Source organism: Delphinapterus leucas, chromosome 10 (genome assembly GCF_059928025.1).
Source record: "Delphinapterus leucas isolate spDelLeu-1000000601 "Yukka" chromosome 10, BTC_Dleu_Yukka2, whole genome shotgun sequence".
NCBI lineage: Eukaryota > Metazoa > Chordata > Mammalia > Artiodactyla > Monodontidae > Delphinapterus > Delphinapterus leucas.
The window spans coordinates 103,648,443-103,670,163 of record NC_143138.1 but is presented as its reverse complement, the minus strand read 5'-3'; the positions used below and the strand labels follow the sequence as shown (position 1 = coordinate 103,670,163).

The following is a 21,721-nucleotide window of genomic DNA, read 5'->3' as shown; positions in this document are numbered from 1 at the left end:
GTATGTATGTTCCTATTACCATTTTTTAAATTGTTTTGGGTTTGTTTTTGTAGGTGCTTTTCTTCTCTTGTGTTTACCACTTAGAGAAGTTCCTTTAGCATTTGTTGGAGAGCTGGTTTGGCGATGGTGAATTCTCTTAGCTTTTGCTTGTCTGTGAAGCTTTTGATTTCTCCATCCAAACTGAATGAGATCCTGGCCGGGTAGAGTAATCTTGGTTGTAGGTTCTTCCCTTTCATCACTTTAAACATGTCATGCCACTCCCTTCTGGCTTGTAGCGTTTCTGCTGAGAAATCAGCTGTTAACCTTACGGGAGTTCCCTTGTATGTTATTTGTCATTTTTCCCTTGCTGTTTTCAATAATCTTTCTTTAATTTTTGCCAATTTGATTACTATGTGTCTCGGAGTGTTCCTCCTTGGGTTTATCCTGTATGGGACTCTCTGCGCTTCCTGGACTTGGGTGGCTACTTCCTTTCCCATGTGAGGGAAGTTTTCGACTATAATCTCTCCAAATATTTTCTCGGGTCCTTTCTCTCTCTCTTCTCCTTCTGGGACCCCTATAACGCGAATGTTGTTGTGTTTAATGTTGTCCCGGAGGTCTCTTAGGCTGTCTTCATTTCTTTTCATTCTTTTTTCTTTATTCTGTTCTGCAGCAGTGAATTCCACCATTCTGTCTTTCTGGTCACTTATCCGTTCATCCGCCTCAGTTATTCTGCTACTGATTCCTTCTAGTGTATTTTTCATTTCAGTTATTGTATTGTTCATCACTGTTTGTTTGTTCTTTAGTGCTTCTAGGTCTTTGTTAAACATTTCTTGCATCTTCTTGATCTTTGCCTCCATTCTTTTTCCGAGGTCCTGGATCATCTTCACTATCATTATTCTGAATTCTTTTTCTGGAAGGTTGCCTATCTCCACTTCATTTGTTTTTCTGGGGTTTTATCTTGTTCCTTCATCTGGTACATCACCCTCTGCCTTTTCATTTTGTCTATCTTTCTGTGAATGTGGTTTTTGTTCCACAGGCTGCAGGATTGTAGTTCTCCTTGCTTCTACTGTCTGCCCTCTGGTCAATAAATATGTATTTTTAAAATAAGAAGTGATTACCTACGTACTGTTTAAAATCAGCTTGGGCTCCATCCTTGATAACCTGGGCCCAGGTCAACACTGGGATGAGCCTCAGCTCTTTTCTAGGGAAGCCTCCTCCACCTGAGCTCTCTGCCCCAAGTCACTGCGGGTCCTCACGCCAGGTGAGGAATGTAGGATGTCCCGACCTTGGGCTTGGCCAGTAGACTATGGGCAGAGGTGATGGTGGGGCCAGTCTGAGCTGAGGCTTTAAAAAGCACTACATGGTCCCACCATTCTCTCATGCTTCTGACATGGTCCTGGGAGGAGCAGGATTTGGCTAGACCCCTGGCCCAAGGAGGACGAGAGTTCATGGAGAGGACCGGACCCAATCTGAGCGCAGCCAGGCCCGGCCCAAGTCAGCCGACCTACAGATACACAAGAAAAACAACGCTATTGCTGTCTTATGCTCACGAGTCTGGGGGGCCTTGCTATACAATATTACTGTGGCAATTGCTGACTGATTTGGTCAGAAAAGCTGTGATCTACAAGTATTTCTTGATTTCTTTTCTTTTTTTCTGGCTGCACCATGCAGGATCTTAGTTCCCCGACCAGGGGTTGAACCCAGGGCCTGGGCAGTGAGAGCGCTGAGTCCTAACCACTGGAACACCAGGGAATTCCCTATTGATTTCTTACTGTTTTTGAGAACCTGTATGAGGCATATCCCAGTGCATAGACACATATACAATATACAGTACATAATACACACATACGTGTAAAATTAGCAACACGGTTCCTGTCCTCAAGGATTCTACATCTTAGCTCTGGGACCCTCCAACTTCCCAAAACCAGTGAGACAGCTCGAGGCCCAGCCATGAGTCTGGCAGGAGATGTGTCCCCATTCCCAGATGAATGGATTCCCCCAGAGGAAGAAACTCCTCCCTGAACTCCTAAAAGATAAAGTCCCGGAAGAGCCCTGGGGACACGAAGGAAGCTGCGATGGTGTCGTGAGCTGGGGGACATCTGAAGTCGGCTCAGGGCACCCCAACTCGGCTGCCTTTAGCCAGGTGCATCAGCGCCTTGGGATGAAGGCTGCCAGCCTGCGTGTGTGCTGCAGGAAAGGGGTGCGTGTTTGCTCAAGGTCACTGAGCTCCTCCCACACGTGTCGGTGCCGGCGATGCCATCAAGTCTGCAGCACAGTGCGTGAGGTCTCTTACCCCCATTTTACAGATGAGGGGCCCAGGGTCCACTGGGCCCTACGTGGCCTGCCCTTGTCACCTCCCCCTCCCCCCACGGCGCCTGCTCTCCTGCTGCCTGGCCTCTGCAGGTGCCCTGTGGCCCGGATACTCACGGCCCCCCTCCCCTCCTCTGGTCCTGGCTCAGCTGTCACCAGCTCAGTGAGGCCAGCCTCCTGCTCCACTGCCCACCCCACCCCGTTTCACCTTCCTTCTGACACCGATCTCTGAGTTATACACTCTGAAGTCATTCATTTCTGCTTAGTGTCTGACAAGGGCAGGGACTGCGCCGTCTCCTTCACAGGTGTGAAGCCGGCCTGGCCCTGGCAGATGATCAGTAAATCACAGAATGAACAAGTGAATGAAGAAATGAACGGATGAAGGAGTGAGGCTCTCGGGTGTGGAGGAAATGGCACGAGTTCTCTGTGCAAACTGACCCACGATCCCGGCCCCGCAGCAGGTTGAACCCACAGCACCTCCTCCTGGGCGCCCCCCGTCCCTGGCACTGGGAGACAAAGCACCCTCTGTGCCCTCAGCAGTTCTGCTGTGGGAGCACGGAGAGTGGGGACATCACTTACAGTTTTCTTTTCTCGATCACTCTTTAAAAAGGCCTTAAAGTCAGACGTACTTTATGGGAAAACCAGTCAATTTACCATGCCGATGACAAGCTATCGCTAAAGGGGAAACTTGAAAATGTGTATAAACACACTAGCTTCAAACTGTGAATGGTGTCCTCGCAGGTGAGGATGGTCTAGGAGGCTCCCTACGGCTACTTCAAATGGTCCCCTACTCTGTGACAGCGGCAGGGGAAACGCACGGGGTCAGGCGGGTCCCGGCAGACCAGCCAACGTCTCAACTGTGTCCGGACCTGTCCCCACACAGATGTGAGATAGAGCCCTCAGTGTCGTGCCCGGCACACAGCGTGTTCAGTAGAGGTCAGCTCATCCCCGTCCTGGGTCTCGAGCTCGAGAGGGACGTCTGTGTCCACCTGCATCATTTAGAAATCTCATCACAGGCCCGTCCTCACATCTCACGGCAGCTTCTCCCGCTTGGGGAAACTTTAGTTCACAGAAACGGTGCCGTTTTACCGAGATGCTTCAAGCCCGGGAGCCGCATGACCTCAGGGGCTCTTGGTTGGTGGGTCGGTGGACAAAAGGAGGGGTTGAGCTGCTCCAGATCAGCCCAGCCCTCCCTCCACCCCCCAGGGACCTTGGACTCTGTCGCTGGGCCTTGAGATGAAGCACCACAGATGATTCCTCTCCTTTTTTGGTAAAAGAGGACGTTTCCACTGAATAAACTCTCTAAGCAAGTTTTCCGATCTGGTGACATCTGCACAACAGCCGAGGAAAGAAATAATTACTATTATGGTGCCAAAATGATCCGGCCCTTCTCCACGACTCTGGGGAAGACAGCTGGCCCCTGCCAGCCAACTTGGTTTTCTGTGTTGAAGGACGGAAGCAAGCGTGGCAGGGAGGGCGGTCTCAAAGCTCCTAACGAGAGCAGAGCGGAGAGGAGGGGAAGAATCATGCATTTACTGCACATGGAGTTTGTGTTGGTTGCAGTGATTTATGGTCTCTAGGGGAAGACTCAGGCCCATCACAGATGGGGAAAATGTAGTTCTGAGAGAGAGACTGGACTGTCCCAGCCACACAGCCAGAAACACGGGGCCAGGCCCCGAGCCGCGTCCCTCTGGAGCATCACACCAAGCTCGTCCAGGCTGGGCTCACCCTGAAAACGGGGAGCTCCACCCCCGTGGTGCTCAGAGGATGCCGTCAGTGTGGGAAATGCGGCGACGCCGTCTCTGAGGAATCGGGGGGCAGAAGGACTGCGTTTCCACTCCTGGAATCGGCCCAACACTCTCTGTCCATTGGCTGAGCTTGCGTGCCACCCGTGGGGGTCAGGGCATCTTCGAGCAGAGCCCTGGCGGAGGGCTCGGTGGGGAGCTGGCACCCCTCCCCCGACAGACTGCACGTCATAAGGTGCTCCTGGAGCTGCTCAGGCACTTCTGTCTGTCGGGAGATGCAGAAACCCCAGGGCCACTTGCCTGGGGACTACACTCCAAGCCAGGCTGCTCACAGCCATCGCAGGTCTGACAGGGCCTGCGACACCTCACTCCAAAGCAGTTTTCCAAAAGTCAAGGTCTTAACAAGGCAAAGAGTGTGGGGATTTGAATCTAGCTTTGCTCCTCTCCCACCTCCCCGCATTGGCTGTGTTGCCTTGGGCAAGTTACTCTCCATCTCTGAGCCAGCTGGCTTCCTCCATGGGCACGTTGGTTGTCTCACCACACTGCTACAAGGGTTAAATGGGGGGTGATCCATGGAAAAAAATACTAGCACAGAGATGACGGATGTTCCCCAGTGGGAAAGCGTTATTTTTCTTTAAACAGGGCCCATCCTCTAGTCCAAATTCATACACACACACACACACACATTCACGAGCCTGAACTTGGACAAACCCAGAGAAACGATCGTTTTCAGTCAACTGCCTCAGAATTCACAGATGCTCACCGAGACCCTTTTACGGACGTGGCCCCGGGCAGGACCCAGGAAGCGGGTCCCTGGGCTGCTGTCCTGGCGCTTACAGTTGGGTGCGTGCTGGTGGCTGACTACGCTGAGAGGGGCCTGCAGTGTGGGGGTCGTCCCCCGGGAGGTGATGACCAGTCTGCCTGCTTTCTGGGGCTCGCCAGGCAACCCCCTTCCTCCACACTGCTGTGTCAGACTGGCTGGCTTGGATCTGGGTGGGCGTGAGATGCTAAGGGATGGGGGCCTCTCCAGGGCTCCTCCAGCTCCAGCCGGCAGGGCCCCTGCTGCCCACCCTCTGCTTCCAGAATCAGGGCAGGAGCCCACGGTCCTCCTGGGGAAGCTGCTACTGTGCAGTGGCCTCGGGCAGAGACTGCACTCCGACTTCACGCTCGGTTCCGAGCATGTCCTGCATAGGTCCAGCTCACGCCGCAAGTTTTGCTGGTCTCATTTTTGCAGAGGCAGAGGCCCAGAGAGGCCCGGCACACAGCTCGTCTGGGGCAGAGCCTGGGTGCAGCCACTCAGGCCGCCTCCGTCCCAGCGTGTCCTGCAAACTCACTTCTCCGGCCTGGCCCCTGGGAGCCCAGCTCTCCGGCTCCGACTCGCCCAGGTTTCACACGCAGAGCTTCCTTCGCGGATGTCCAGACAGGTGCTGAATACGCGAGGTGCCCCCAGGGTGCTTGTCCATGGGATGCCCCTGGTCTGAGTATCCCGCTGGGCTCCTCGGTGGCCTCTGACTTCTTCCTCTTACCGCTAACGGGACAGAAATCAAGGCACTGAGGGTGCTTCCCAGAGCTGTGAGCAGGAGTTCTGGTTCTGGTCCTGGCCCGCCCAGCTCGTTGCCTCACCTGGGAAATGGAGTGAAGATCCTTCTTGCTACCTTGGGAGCAACGTGTGCAGCGAAATTAAGCAAAGGCTACAGACACCCTCGGGAAAGGGGCAAGCGCAGCTGGGCATTTATTATCTGCAGGTGGGTAACAGGTACTTGTGAAGCACCTCGTCTGCCACATGGGGTCCTTTCCCAGGGTGGGGGGAGGGAACCCGCCGGCTGCTCCCCTTCTCCCAGAGGCCCTGGCCCTTGGCGGCATCTCAGCAGTTATTTTTAGCCCTTGGTGGGACCCGGCCTTGTTGTGCTCCCAATTCCAAAAGGCTCCAGCTCACAGAACAGAGACGAGGCCCCTCCCCCAGGCAGCCCCCCACGGGGCAGTCAGTGTGGCCTTCCCCAGGGACACATCCCAATGAAGCCGACTCTGGCCCCACTGTTCTAAAATTTCTTTCGTTGGCTCCTCTTCCCGGTCCATCTGCAGCCAGTTATTTCTAATGTTAACGTACTGAAGGGCAGCGGCAGCTTCCAAGCCTGGGGAGACGTGTGGGGGACCTGGGTCCCGGCCCCAGCCTGCTGTTCAGGGTGGGATCCTGAACCCGCACCCACCGTGCCTGAATCGAGGAGACGGGCCGTCCCTGCAGGCTTGCTGTGGCCTGCGGCTTCGTCGGGGACCAAATGAGGACGGCAGCTACAATCACCATTTCAGCTTCAGTCACGAGTCCGCGCGTAGGGCCCGCGCCACCCCTGCCGGGCTCCCCTGGGCCAGGCCTGCTCACGCTCGGGCCTCCCGGGTGGCGAGCATGGGAGCTCTGCATCCAGGCACCACCGCCAGCATCCCCACCTCACAAGGAAGGGGGCCGCGGGCCGCGTCCCTTACCACACCACCTGCCTGGTGGTTTGAACCCAGGCGATCACCCCAGGTCCTGCCACTCACCCTGGCCGCTCCCGGCCCCTGGCCTCACGTGCGCTGGAAGAGCCTGCGGGTCCCTAACACTGGGGACAGGTGCCGATCCACCCGACTTGAACGTCTTCAGGAAAAGACTCAGTGTTTGCAGATGGGAAAAAATAATCCAAAGTAATTGTTACCTAAGCGGGTGCGGACTTTCAATTTAGAAGGCGTCTGGCACGCGGTGGGGAGGAGCTGGCCTCGTGGAGAGCGATGCAGGGCACGGGCTGGCGTGCTCGGGGGTCGCCAGGGCTGCCGGCACATGAACCCAGCAGCCAGGGAGCAGCTGCCTGGGAAGAAAAGGCCCAGAGGGCACATCTCCAAAGCTCATTTTTAAGACGCCCGTGACCAAGGGTGTCATAAATTGACAGCTAAAGGCACCACCCTCCTGAGCCACCTGGCCAGCAGCCCGTCCACAGCTGTAGGCTCTGAAGGGTCAAGGACAGCTCTGACTCAGCCCGGAATGGGAGGCTCTGGACACTGAAGGCCACGAGGCCCCCTCCTTCCGGCCCAAACCAGGCGGGGACCTCTGCTGTCCAAGCACAAGGGCCCCGGACATGTCCTGCTGCTGACCCGGTGCAGGCCCGGGCTGGTGTCCATTTCCTGCTCTGCTCTGACCTCTGTGCCCATGACCCTGCCCTCCGTGGGGTCTCCTCCAGCATCCTCCTTCCCCCGACCCCGTCTCTCCCCATCTCGCTCCCCCCAAGGATGGGCCCCGACTGGAGAGAGGAAGGCAGTGACCTCAGAGAGCCACTCAGCTTCCTTATTTCCCATTCATGACACCTCCCCTCAGGGAGTGACCAGGAGAAAAAGTCCTGCCTCCAAAGCTGGAGGAGCTAAGAGGCCAACGCGTGGACAGACAGCCGAAAAGGCACCGTGGAGAAGAACCTTCCTCTGCTGGAAGGTGCTGCAGGAGCACTGAGGGGACCCGGGGCAGGGACACCCGGCGGGAGGGTGGGCAGTGGCAGGCCCGCAGCTGGTGCTGGAGGTGGCTGGGCCGCCGGGTAGGCTGCAGCCGTGGGCACACGCTGGTCCAGCGCCCACACAAAGCAGTGCGTTAGGAGGTGGCTGACGCTACCCAGGCCTCCAAAATCCCTTGGCCACGTGGGCAGCACCAAGCTGCTTGACGGTGGTTGTAGAGACCCAGGAGCTGATCCGTTTGAAGCAGCCAAGCCCTGCTCGGCACCCTGGTCCAGGCCGTCTGTGAGGCTCTGGCAGCAGCAGGTTCCCTTCCTCCCGAGCAGCTGATGGTCCCCAAGCCCCAGGCTTTGGTCACCCAGCCCGATCATGGCTTCTCTTCTCAACCGTCCGCATCCTGGATGGTGCAGGGAACCCACATGCCCTTCCTACTACATGACCTGGCCTCTGCCTCCCCAAAGCTTGGGATGCTCACCTTTAATGCAAGAGGACACGCCTCTGACTCGTGGTGCCTAGCTCGTGACAGGGAAGCCCGTGCCCGCGTCCTGCCCGGGCCTCTGTGCCTCTGCACCTCTGCCTGGATGGAGTCCCAGCTGTCATTCAAGTCTCAGCTCACCTGGAGCCATTTCTGCAGGGACCGTCCCCCCGCCCTGGCTGTCTCGTTCTTCCCTGTTTCCCTTACCCTAGCGACCTGCGCTTGGAGGGGGTGGGGCCTGTGTGGGTGTCAGGTGTCCAGTCCCCACAAGGGGCCAGGCCCTCTACGTGCACTGCCTCGCTCGGCCCCTTCGCGGACCCTAGGGGTAGGTAGAGACTCTGACCCTCCCCTTGCTGTAGGTAAGAACACTGAGGCTCAGGGAGCCTGGGTAACGTGTCCAGAGCCACACAGCAAGTAAGTGCTTGAACTGACTTGAACTCGAGTCTTCCAGATACCAAGGTACATGTTCTGCTCTACTTTCAAATATAACCTACATATACGTTAAAATGAGGTCCATCTTCTCTCAGTTCCTGACCTGTGGACAGAGCATCCGTGGTGCTGAGAAGAACTCCCTTCCCTAGAATTATCCACTTTTCCTTTTTAGCACAGCACCACATGTAGGTAATTCGACTGTCCTCCTCCAACACGTGACACACCTGAACACTCCAGAAGCTGCTTCCTCCAGAGGCGGAGAGTGGAGACTGTCTTCTCCTTACCAGAAAGCCTCAAATATTTCCACCTCGGGGCCAGGTGAGTAGTTTTGAGTGAACAAACACTCCCTTGGAGGAAATTCCTTTAGAAAGGTAACAGGGAGACAAGTCACCAGGTACTTCCTGCCCTGAGACGAGAAAAGACGGCACTGGGCTTCCAGAAGCATCCATGTGGCTCTCAAAGCCCCTCACGCTGAGCCTGATGCAGGATTCAGACCAAAACTTGCCTCTAACCCTCAAAAGGGCTGCGTGTTTTTGCCACCTGCTTCACATGTGAATAGATCAGGGCACCTTCCCTAGCAATCACTGTCTAAATGTCTTTATTTTTATTCATTGTTTTTTTAAGATTTTTTTTGATGTGGACCATTTTTAAAGGCCTTATTGAATTTATTACAATATTGCTTCTACCTTGTTTTGGTGTTTTGGCCGTGAGGCATGTGGGATCTTAGCTCCCTGAACAGGGATCGAACCCGCACTCGCGGCACTGGAATGCGAAGCCTTAACCGCTGGGCCGCCAGGGACGTCCCCTAAATGCCTTTAAAAATGGAATCAGTAGTGGGTAAAGAACGGACATGATAAACGGAAGCCCCCAGATGGTGATAAAGAGGGTGCTCGGTGACAGGGACATCCCTATAGAGGTCCCGTCGAGGGTGACATGGAGTTCGGCTTAAATAAAATGGGGAGTGTGAGCCCCTTGCTTCAGAGGAGATGGGAAGCACGCCCCTAGTCTGCGGGGAGAGGGACGAGGTCCTCTCCTTGAAGGCTGCGTCTGGGGACGCAGAGAGCAGGCGTCTGGGGGTGGGCGGGGGGCAGCGCCGATATCTACTGATATTGATACGCGCCCGGCAGCTACCACATCATGTTTCCTCACCAGGCAGATGCTCTGACTCAGTCACAGGTGGGGAGACGGAGGCTCGGGGAGGCTTAGTGCCCTGTCCAAGGTCACCGGAGTCGTGTACTCTGAAGCCTCTCCCCATGCTCACCCTGCAGGGAAGACCCGTCCCCCTTTACCCCCAGGGACACTTCCACCAGAGGCCCAGGGTGCCTGCCGCCTTCCCTGCCCTGGGAGGCTCTGGAGGTAGGTACCCGGGTCTGTGTCATTTCTGCAGCTCACGCCCAGCACGGACTGCACAAGGGAGGTCCCCGGGCTGTGTCTGCTGCAGGAGATGCCCAGTCTGCTGACTGCGGATATTCCACTTCCAAGTTTAACGACACTGACGCTGCACTTTTTTTTTTTTGGCCGCACCACATGGCATGCAGGATCTTAGTTCCCCGATCACGCAGTGGAAGCGCGGAGTCCTAACCACTGGACCGCCAGGGAATTCCCGACGCTGCACCTTATTTAAAGTAAATTCTACCCAAGAAACACCTGTGGTGACGCTGGCCCACTTCTTGGAACCTGCCCAATTGAAGCTGAAAATCTGGGGGTGGGCCCAGCCGTCGGGGTTTCCACCAGCCTTCCCGGGACCCTGGCTTCCCCCAGGTGTGAACCCCATCTCTCTCACTTTGTCTCAGCCACAGGTAACTTCACTGTTGCTGGTATTATCGTCATCATCACCTTCATTTTACAGATGAGCAAACGGAGGCTCGTGGAGGTTTTCGCTTTACGCAAGAAAGAGTCAATCCCAAACAATCCCACGTCAGAGACGGATATCCAAGCTGGCAGGTCTGGGGATGTGTAACGTGAATACAGAAGGGCAAGGAGGAGGGACCACGAAGGCCTGGAAGGGACCCGGAGGTGGCCGGGGCCTGCCTTCTGCGTCTGACGCCTGCACCCACCGCGGGTGGGGTCCCGTGCACTCTCCAGGCATCCACTTCACTCTCATGTTTACTACAGCAAGAAAACGTACACAGTTTTCAAACGCTGGAAACAGAACATATGAGTGTAACTGACAGCAATTATAGACTAGATCCCGCAAGGGGCCTTGACTCAAAACTCGCCCTGTGTGGAAAACACACAGGTAGCTGCTTCTCCCCTGAATTTCCTGAATACTCTTCTTCTGACTGGGCAGGGCTCCCACCAAAGAGAGTCAGGCTTAACTGCCGCCCGCAGACACTCCCCCAGAGCTTCCTCTTCTCACATACACCCCAGCCCTGTCTGAGTTTTTCTAAAAAGTTAAAAAACAAATAAGACACGTACAAACTGCCTTTAACGCCTTCCCTCACGTATCTGCAGATATTAACTCGCTGTCAGTCAGCTAGGAACGGTTCCTTTATACGCCGTAAATAAAGAGGGGCAGCCCGGGCCCCACCAATGGAGCTCTGAATGCACCACGGTGCAGAGTCAGGAGGCTGCTCCTGGGAAGGGCCTGGAGCCGCTGTGCTGGAGACGGAAGGGCTCCCGCCGCCCAAGTCCTCCCAACACTCCTGCCCCAGCGGCAGGTGGGACTGGGGACTGCCCGCCTCTCCGGCCCCTCTCCCCTGCTCATGCCACTGCTCCAAGGGGTTTCCAGTGAGTCACCATGAGCAGCTGGTGACCAGGGATGGCGTGAACCAGAGGCCGGGCTTCCCCAGTGCTGTATTTAGAACAGCACAGAAACTCCCACCCCTGGTTCTCCACCTGCTCAGACCTCGCGGAAGCTCCCCCAACTCTGCCTGCCGCCCCTTCCCTCGCTGGCCCTGCCCTGGATCCCGTCTCGCCGGGGGGTTACTCCCTGCTTAGCGTCCTTCCCGAGCGTCCACAGGGTCTCACCACAGAGCCCTGAGCTTCGCAGGCCAGGGGATGGCTCCCCCTCCGTTCCTGGGGCTAGACTCCAGGATCTAGCTAAACCCTCGGGCCGGGAGTCCCATCTGAACAGGACATAAGCATGTGATCCCATGCATCTGAGTTTTGCCAGTACCATACGGCCTCCTCTGCCTGGAACGGTGGTTCTCAACCTCAGCTACTCGTTAGACTCACCTGGGGGATTTCAAAGGTCTTGACACCACGGCCACACCAAAGTCCCGAGAGATCAGAGTCTCTGTGGAGTGAGGGGCCCCAGCATCAGTATTTTTCAAGACCCCCACCGCAGTGTTTCAGGGGCATCCCCGGAGAGGACCATGGCTCTCAGCTATGGGCCCCTCTACACCCTTTCTTCTCCCCTCAGGCTCCTCTACTCAGCCGACAAGACCCAGAACCTCGCCAACCTGCCAGGCTTTGGGAAGCCGTGTGCCGCTGGGTGGCCGAGCCTGCCTCGAGCACCTGAGTTATAGGCCTCGAGGCTCCTCTGCCCCAGCTCCAGTCGACAGCAGCCCCGCCCCAGCCTTAGCCACCAGACCGAGTCCTGGTCCCTCTGCTGGGTCCTCTCCACCCTGCTGACGCTGACGCTGACGCTTTCATGTGAGTGTTTGCTGATATTCATAGCATCTCTGGTCTGATCTATTCCGGGTCATACACTCCTTCGTTCATTCAGCAAACACTGGTGATGCCTCTACTCTCTGCTCAGGCCTGGGCTGCACAGCAAGGAGAAGGCTGTGGGGCTGAGGGAGAAGCGAGCACACGACAGCGTAAGTCAGTTTCCGTTGCCTCCAACCAAAGGAAGAGGTACCCCTCAGGGTAAAAGTACTAGGACAAAGCTGAGCGCTTCACGGGGCTGCTTAAGGGGGCTGGGGGGACAGGTCCCTCGGCCATCAGGGTGCCAGTGCCTGTGTCCGTGCACTGCTCCTTGTACAGGACCTGACCCAAGGTTAATGCACGATTAGCAACCTTCACCGCTACATACTGATGATCCTAATACTAACCTTCACATCTAAACCTTCTGAAAGCACACAGAAAGGTGACACGGTGAGCTAAACATAGCTCAGAAAATATATAAAGCAGAAACGGATGAGAAACGCTCTCTCAAAGAACACGCCTGGAAGCACAGCTGTCAGAGGAGACGGTGCTTTAGCGTCCATCCTGGGTGCCTTTCTTAGCAACCAGGCCCTGTTTTGTCCGAACCAGCAAACACGCAGCAAACAAGTTAGATCTCTTGCCTCCCTTGCAGCTGGGCTTGGCCGTGTGATGCTGTCCTGGAACCTGCGGTGTAGCTGCAACACGACGGGGAGCTCTGTACTGCCTCCTGCTGAGCCCGGGAGCTGGAGCCGGTACCCGTGGGCATGAGAGCCATGCAATGAGAACAGCTGAGCAAAGCTACAGAGGGAGCCTTGGGCGTGGATGGCACAGCGGTGTCCCGAAGCCGCCTCGGCCTTCTCATGTCACGGGAGAAAAACAAACCTTTGTTTGTTAAGCTAGCGAGGTCAGGGGTCTGATGCAATCAAACAGCCCCCAACCGGTACGTGTGCTCTGGTGGACAAGGAGAGCCTCAGACCCTCACCTCTGACTAACTGTTATGAGGGGTAGGAAATAATGCACGAAAAGGGCCTTGGTCAGAGCCTGGCATGCAGGTGGCACTCAGTGAAGGGCAGGAATATAATTCTCATTTCTGGCAAAGCCCTGCAGGCTCAGGAGGCCATCCTGTAAAATTCTAAGGTCAAATAGAAAACAAAGGGGCTTCCCTGGTGGCACAGTGGTTGAGAGTCCGCCTGCCGATGCAGGGGACGCGGGTTCGTGCCCCGGTCCGGGAAGATCCCACATGCCGCAGAGCGGCTGGGCCCGTGAGCCATGGCCGCTGAGCCTGCGCGTCCGGAGCCTGTGTTCCACAACGGGAGAGGCCACAACAGAGAGAGGCCCGCGTACCGGAAAAAAAAAAAAAAAGAAAAGAAAACAAAGGTAAGCGGGATGCTAATTGAGCACCTTGCTGTGCACACCAGGCGGCCAGCCAGACCACCCAACCCAGCGTCTCCAGGTTTCTTACTGGAGCACAGCTGAGCAAGGAGATTTAACTTAAAATCAAGTTAGCATAGGATTTGTAGAAACCCGTGTTTCTACAAATTGTGTTATAGAAACCAGCCACGAAACCGCCCTTGGTATCTGTTTACTTTGTGAAGCACTTTCCATCTATCCTTCAGCCGATCTTCACCGCAGCCTCTGCAGCCGGGCAGGGGACCCAAGAACCCGGCACCCCGGCTCCCAGCCTCGGTGTCCCCCGTTGGGGCTGGAGGGGGTCTAGGAGCTGGCAGAGTGAAGGGGAAGAGGTACCACCCTCCCCTGGGCCCCCGTATGCCTTATTTTATTCTATCACTGCACTGCCTGGCCCGTTTGGTAGATGAAAAAACTAAGGCTCGGAATGGTTAGGCGTCTAAGGCCCACGGCTGGAATTGCAGTCCAGTAGACACCTGGCCCCAGGTGTGTCTGCGTCGCGGCCCTTCTGTCATCTGGGGGGCAGGTCCCCCCGGAAGCACAGGAGTGCAGATGACAACCGACAGCAGGACTGGAAATGGGGAGGTTTAGGCCAGCCTGGCACTGGCGAGGCCCTGGGGCCTTGAGAGGTGTTTTTGCTCTATGTTTTTAATCTTTGTATCCCTCCAATTGGCCCCATAAATGCCCTGACCTTTTCCCCACAGAGGTTTTATTTAAATTTAAAAGCTATGCGGGAAAGAATGAAGCACCTCTCTGTAGGCTTCATGCCTGTTGAACACCAAGTCATGTGCGGTGTGATAAAGGGAGGCTGGGCTGCAGAACCAGCAGGCCTGGGCTCAAGCCCCTCCACGTCCCCCGCTCCCCTCCACACCTCTGCGAGAAGCCACCAGGCACAGGGCGTAACCACCAGTGTCTGCTTCCCCAGCCGGCACAAGACCCCACAAAGGCAGCCCAGCACCCGCTTTCTCCCACTAAGGAAGCCACAGCCACACTCATCTCTAGACAACCAAAGTCACACTGGGTTCATTTCTTGAATAAAACACCTCCCACAGGCACTTGCCAGGAGATTTCCCGTGAGTCGTTGGAAGAAACTGATCAATCAAGGAACTTAAAACAGGTGAACGCAAACAACCAGCTTTGAGCTATATTCAGAATGTCACAGAGAGCCAGGCCTCAGATCTGGATGGTAATTTGGAAACATCAAAAGGCAGGCTGTTTCTTTTCTCTCTTTACTCTAAAAAAGAAGGCTTTTCAAATTGCTTTTCAAACTTCTACGGCCAGACAACATAAATAAGGCACGACAGTTACTCCCCCCCACAGATTTGGCCAAAGGCAGCCGATAAGAGGGTAGTTGACCTCAAGGTTAAAAGCAGGTAACTTAAAATTCCGTTGGAGGTGTTCCGTGTTTGCATAGTACAAACATTCTATTCTTTCAGAATGCCCCCATGTTGTTCAGCTCACTTCAACAAACGTTAACAGAGACAAATGTGATAGGAAAAAAGTCATTCCTATCATGGGCCTTACAGTGTAGAAGGTGTCAAAGTAAATAATGACAGTCCCACAGTGAAAATCAGGATAATCCTCGAATATTCTCTCTCAAACAGTCTCACAAATATCACTGGGACTATTTGCAAAGCAATACAGAACATTATGACCATAGTAAGAAAGAATTTAGTCAATATTCTCAGTTATGAGGACCCTTGCACATATCTGGCTGAAAAAGGGCTCTTGGTAGACCAAACTGCAGTTCCTTATATACAAAACGCCCCAGGCAAGCCTTCCCTCCTGTCACAAGGACTCCCAGGCCTGTCACTTCTCCCCTACCCCTCTTTTCACTTAATTATTTCCCTATCAGATAAAACGGAAGCAACGTTTCTGGATCTAGGCCAGGATGATAGATTTCTACATTGAAGCAGTGCAGAAATCACTATGGTCCGTCACAAGGAACTCTTCATTCTTAAGACTGTTAGACAAAGAAAGATCTCGACTGAGAGCCTTCCCAGCCACAGAGAAGGTCACCCAAACGATTAAGGAACTACACACTGATTTAGGCAACAAATTCTGATGGTTCCTATGGATTTTGCTACTGATGAAGAATCAGAGACTCGGCCTGGGGACGTGTGTGTACATGTGTGCGTGCATCTGTATGTGCCTGTGAATGTGCCCGTGTTCGGGGTTTTCTCATGACCACACGGTCCTTGAGACCCTTAATGTTCTCCTGGTCTGAATGCTTTGGAAGCATCCTGAGGCCGCACTGGGCTGTGTACGGCACTTGCACTGAGAGCATGGCATTGTCTGAAGTCCTGTGGGGGAAACCAGGGCCCGTTCTGTGCAGAGAGCGCTTTATAAACGTGAGAGAGGGTGACTTGGCCTGCGGCAAGTTCTTACACAAACACATCCCGACTTTGGGGCTTTTCAGTGGAGGTTTCTAATCAGCCTGCATTCAATCCCAGACTCAACAGAAACTGCTGGTCAGACACATTTTTGGTTTACATAACTGCACATTTTTTACTTACAAACATCCCGTGGAGAACGTCTTTTCCCAGTTTCAGTGCATGAATCAGAAGTGGAAAACTGAGGAGGAGGGAGGACTGGAAGGGGGCGCCCCGGAGCGGGGGCTCAGCCCCGGGCTACTCACCATGGTCGTGGGCGAACACCAGCAGCTCCAGCCCCACCAGCATCCGAGCCAGCTCGTCGTAGCGGCCACAGTGCTCCCCCGCTCCGTGGGACACAAAGACCAGGGCCCTGCAGGGATGAGAAACGGCTGTTAGGAAGGCGCAGGCCATGGAGGCAGTGTCCAGGGCGGGGCAGGGCTCCCGCAACATCAGCGGAGAGTCAAACACTAAATCACGGGTCTAAGTGAGAGGGCACGCTGTTAAAACATGGGCTTCAGGGTCACCCAGAACGGAGCCGGTTCTTATAGAACAGTCACCACAACAGTGTCTCCAGCCGGGGGCTGAGGGAGTCCCGGGAGCTCACTTCTGCAGGTGCTGGCGTATGGCGGGTCCTCCATCGGCCCCACCCAAGGGGCCAGACCTGAGCCAATCCGGGCACCAGGGTCGCAGCCGCAGTCACTGGCTCAAGTGGCTCCAGCCAAGCGAATGGGTCCAGGAGGAGCCTACCCTAGAGGACAGGTCAACCCAAGAGAGGAGAGGCACGTAGGGGGAACCCAGTCCTAACGGTGTTGTCTGGGCCCTGAATCCAGCCAGACCTGAAGCCAGCACGCTCCCAGCCCTGCTCCTGGCTGTGCCGTGCAGGCACTGGGTTTTCTGTCACTTGTGCCGACAGACAGTTCTTCCCACTGTCGTGCGGATAACTCCATTCGCACGTGCTTGCCCTCAGCTGCTGGAGTTTGTGCTCTGTGTGCACCTTTTCTTCTCTTCCCCCCTTTGCCCACCTGGCTCCCTCCTCCCTCCCTTCCAGGCCCCACTCAGGGCCCCTCCTCTGAGGGAGATTCCACAGCTTCCTCTGGGCTCCAAACCCTCTGCCCAGTAGGGGCCAAGCAGCTTGCTGCCCTCCCCGCTGGCTGTAACCTTCTTGAGGACACACTGACACTCTCTCTCTCTCTCTCTCTCTCTCTCTCTCTCGCTGCCTCTTTGTGGCTGGCACGGTTTTGAGCTACAGCTGGCACTCTGCAAATGCGGTTTGAATGAATGAATGAATGAAGGAAGGAAGGAAGGAAGAAAGAGGCTGTGACGTTCTGAAATAAACACGGTATCTCGCACCCAAGATCTGTGCAGTGGAAGCCTCAGGCCTGGAAGCAGAGCTGGCTGGGCGCCCAGTCCCCCAGCCGCCGAAAGCCTTCCATGTGGTGAGCCCACCTGCGGACACAGACAGCAGCACCCATCACGCCGCGGCTCACCCCAGAGTGACCCAGCAGTGGAGGGTTACAGGAGGGCACTCAGATTCTTGAATATACAACTGCCCAGTCTGGTGCTCAGCATGCGGCCCAGGGAGGCTACAGTCCCCTTCAGGCAAGGGAGGAACTCCTGTGAGCCACGCCCATAAAGAGGAGGGGGGAGGGAGAGGGGCAGGAGGGGGAGGACAGCAGCTGCCCTTTCACGGAGCATTTACCATGTGACAGTTCCTCCGCTAAGTCCACATACAGGCTTCTAACCCTCATAATCATCTACCTTTACCTTCTTTACAGCTGACAGTGAAAACCAGAGAGGTCACACAGCAAGTGGGTAAAATGTAGAGCAGAGCACGTCACCACCCGGCTTTCAGGTCTCCAGCGGGCGACCAGCAGGCCCAGAGTACAGGTCGTCCTGTCCCTTCCCGTCTCACCACTCCTCGGCCCCTTCCCGCTCACTGCCGTCCTCACGGGGAGCTTCCGGCCATTCTTCAGCAGCACCAGCTCTTCCCACCTCAGGGTCTTTGGCGCGTCTCCCCGGAGGACCCACCCCCAGACCTCCCATGACTGCTCCTCGTGCCTGGGACTCATGGAAGACGTCTCCTGGAGCGGCCTCTGTGCCTCTGGCCTTTCTGACCTGTACTGGGCCCTCACTACACATCACAGTTTGCCCTTGTTTGCACTGGGCCCTCATTGCACGTCACAGTTTGCCCTTGTTTACATTGGGTCCTCATTGCACCTCACACTTTGCCCTTGTTTACACTGGGCCCTCACTACACATCACAGTTTGTCCTTGTTTGCACTGGGCCCTCATTGCACGTCACAGTTTGCCCTTGTTTACACTGGGTCCTCATTGCACCTCACACTTTGCCCTTGTTTACACTGGGCCCTCACTACACGTCACGGTTTGTCCTTGTTTGCACTGGGCCCTCACTGCACGTCACGGTTTGCCCTTGTTTGCACTGGGCCCTCATTGTACGCCACGGTTTGCCCTTGTTTACACTGGGCCCTCACTGCACCTCACAGTTTGCCCTTGTTTGCACTGGGCCCTCACTGCACCTCACAGTTTGCCCTTGTTTACACTGGGCCCTCACTGCACGTCACAGTTTGTCCTTGTTTGCACTGGGCCCTCATGGCACCTCACAGTTTGTCCTTGTTTGCACTGGGCCCTCACGGCACCTCACAGTTTGCCCTTGTTTGCACTGGGCCCTCACTGCACGTCACAGTTTGTCCTTGTTTGCACTGGGTCCTCACGGCACCTCACAGTTTGTCCTTGTTTGCACTGGGCCCTCATGGCACCTCACAGTTTGCCCTTGTTTACACTGGGCCCACACTGCACGTCACAGTTTGCCCTTGTTTACACTGGGCCCTCATGGCACCTCACAGTTTGCCCTTGTTTACACTGGGCCCACACTGCACGTCACAGTTTGCCACTGCTTTGCTATTCACTTGCTCGCTTGGTTCCTGGCTCTCTCCTCCACTTCGAGGTCAGCTCAAGAGGCCAGAAGCCTTGTCCACCTTGCTGCTGGCAGAATCCCAGAGCTGCCCCAGCCTAGTGGCACTGGCACATATGTGGTGAGCGAGCAGACTCCTGGGTTCTCTCTGCAGCTCCCCTCTGCACCCCGCATTTTATTCCCTGAGCGGCACACAAAGCCCCAGCACTAACCTCAGTTTCCTTCTGCATCTGTTCTCCCTGCCCTTTTCCTAAAATACAACAGACATCTCACACCCTCTTCACTGCTCCACGGAATGTCCAGCCACCTCTGCTTGATCAGACGTCAATGTGGGCAGATTACAACAGCCCACCTGACACTTCCGGGGTCGGCTGACGGGATGTCCCTCAGCTACCCAGAAGCATGGCTGGAACCTCTAAAGAGCCATCACCTGCCATCGGCACAAGGGGCTGTGCTCCCAGAAGGGGCAGCTCAAGCACTTTAATATCCTTGGGGAACGTGGCAGCTGCTGGATTAATTCAGCCCACAGCTAACGTGGACAGACAAGCCGGGTCACGTGACAGCCAGCCTCTCCCTGCGGTCAGGACCCACTGGGTGGAGGAGGACTTCAGGGTCTCAGTCTGCATCCACAGGAGTGGCACACGGCATCACTGCCACCATGCCTGGAACTGTCTGTTAACAGAACCCAGCCTGGACACAACGTGTGGGAGAACGGGTGCTCTTACTGTACAGGAACAACTTCTCCCCCAGTGGTTCTCAACTTGGGCCACACCTGAAATCACCTGCAGAGCTTTCCAAAGTGCCAAGGCTGTGTCCCACCCCCGGAAGCTGCTCTGGTTAACTGGTCTGGGTGGGAGAGTGCCCCAGAGGTTCCGCTGTGTGGCCGAGGCAGAGAAGCACCTCTCACCACGTGCAGTGCGGCCAACGATGCTGCTCAGACGCCACGTGGGATCCCCAGTGGCGAGAAAGCAGCCCTTCTGGCATGGAGACTTTTGGAGCCACTTATCTCCCAGAGGGACATGCTGGGTAAACCACAGGCTTATCTGGATCGCTGTAGAGGCTTCTGAGGCATGCTGCCGCCACCCCTTTGGAAACAAGCAGACCGACGTGGCCATCCACTGCGGGCAGCAGAGGTCTCTGCCCCCCCCCACCCCCCACCCACCCACACACACACACCCCGCACAGATGGGCAGCACCTGCACGCTCGCCTCCCCCAGACCCAGGCCAGGCTTCTCCACAGACACGCCCTCCGGCACTGGCCTCGACTGGTCCTAAGCTGCTGCTGCCATCAAGTGGGTTCCCCTTAGTTGCTAGTTTCAGCTCTCACCTGGACCCCAATTCTGAAACATCAGTCTGCCCTCCTGCTCCCCACACTTCCCTGCTCCCTGGACCTGAGCCTTTATTTTGTAGAATGCGTCTAGCAAAGTGAAGATCCAGTCACATGAGACTTCCCGCTGCGTCAGAGAGAAGCTACAGGCCCCGTGGTCACGCCCTCATCTCCCTTCTCCCCTCGGCCGAGGGCTACCCTTCTTCCTAGCGCTCAGATAAGCAGATCGGGGTGCACTGCTAAATGTTTAATAACCGTAGGGAGTGGTCCTCATTTGTAGTGTTTGCCAGTTTCCACGGTGTAAATGCTCTCAGCACAGCGGATTTCAAGTTATTAACGTGACACCACCGGACACGGTGCTGGGGAGAGGTGTACACAGTCGACTCCCGAGAGCCGGGCAGGTGGGCGCCGGCACGGAACCCCTGCGCCAACCGAGGCCTCTCTGGGTACCCCTCTTTTCTGACTGTGCTTGGACTGTCGCTTGGGTCTCAGGCCTTTTCTGACCACCTCAGGTGAAGGGTCCCTTCAGCACGCGGCACCGTCTGAAGTACTGGTCCACGGCCACGCTTTGCTTTGCCTCCCCGACCCCTGACCGGCGCGTACTCTCCAGAGCAGAGGTCTCATTTAGCTCATTTACGGCCGAGTTCTCAGCTGAGGAAGATGCTGGCACACACAGGAGCTTAGGAAGGATGTACTGACAGGCTGCAAGACCCCTGGAGCCTGGATCCCTCTGCCCACCGCATCCCACGGGCTCAGACCTCATGCCCGGGGTGTCCCTCTGCCTCGCCCCACCCACCCGTCGGGACAGCCCCCTCCCCCGGCAGACCTTCCTGCCTCCCCCACCCCCAGGCCTGCTGTAGGTGGAGCCCCTGCTCACCGTCCCGTCCTGCGATCTAAACCTGAGGCCGGGCCGCAGCCCCTCCCAGGTCCCCACCTCGCTGCCACGGGAACATCCAGCCATTTCCCGAGCTGCGTGCTTCCGCTGTGTCTCTGGGGAAAAGGGAACCCCCCAGCACATTCACCACTGCACGCTGGCCGTCACCTGGCATTGCTCCTTTGGGCTTTCACGAGACCCCGTGATTACATTTCAGCTCTGGAAAACAGCACTGTGGAACCAGCATGCCAAGTAAATAAACACCAGCCTCACTCAAGGCTGTGAACAGGGAGCAACGTCTGAAGCCAAGACAACTTGGTTTGATTCCCGGCATTGCCTCTCGTGACCCCGGGCAAGGCCCCTAGCCACTCACAGGATGGCAGCGACGGCAGTCCTTTGACTGAGATCACCCAGAAATACGGACTCAAGGCTTACCACGTGCCAGGCCCCAGGGACAAGAGACGGACGAACAGCACTGCCCCTGCCCTCACACAGCTGACAGTCCAGTGGGAAAGACAGGCCTCAGCAGGGAACACACACGTCAGCGTGTGTTGTGAGAAGCACCGTGAACACACAGGGGGGCTGCAGGGAGCCTGATCGGCCCTGGAGGGAGCGGCCGGGAAGGCAGGCCGAGAAAGAGACAGGCGTGGTGGGAATGAGAGCTGTCCTTTGCAGGGTCCTGCCCGCCCCAGGCCCAGAGAGAAGGCCTCCCATGTGGACGCTGCTGCGAAGAGCTGGGGGTTCTGCATGCAGAGGGTGGGACCGAGCAGGGCAGTGACCCGATCTGACCGAAGCCCCCGGAGCTGCTG

At 56.1% G+C, this 21,721-nt stretch overlaps 1 protein-coding gene across 2 annotated transcripts in view; it reads right to left on the bottom strand.

Moving 5' to 3' along the window:
- MGLL (monoglyceride lipase) overlaps positions 1-21,721 on the bottom strand; it is a 104,033-nt gene that overhangs the window by 51,464 nt on the left and 30,848 nt on the right. For both annotated transcript variants that reach the window (XM_022562571.3, XM_022562568.3), the window contains exon 3: positions 16,043-16,149. In XM_022562571.3, coding sequence (XP_022418279.1) covers positions 16,043-16,149 — 107 coding nt within the window. The remainder of the gene's footprint in view (positions 1-16,042; positions 16,150-21,721) is intronic.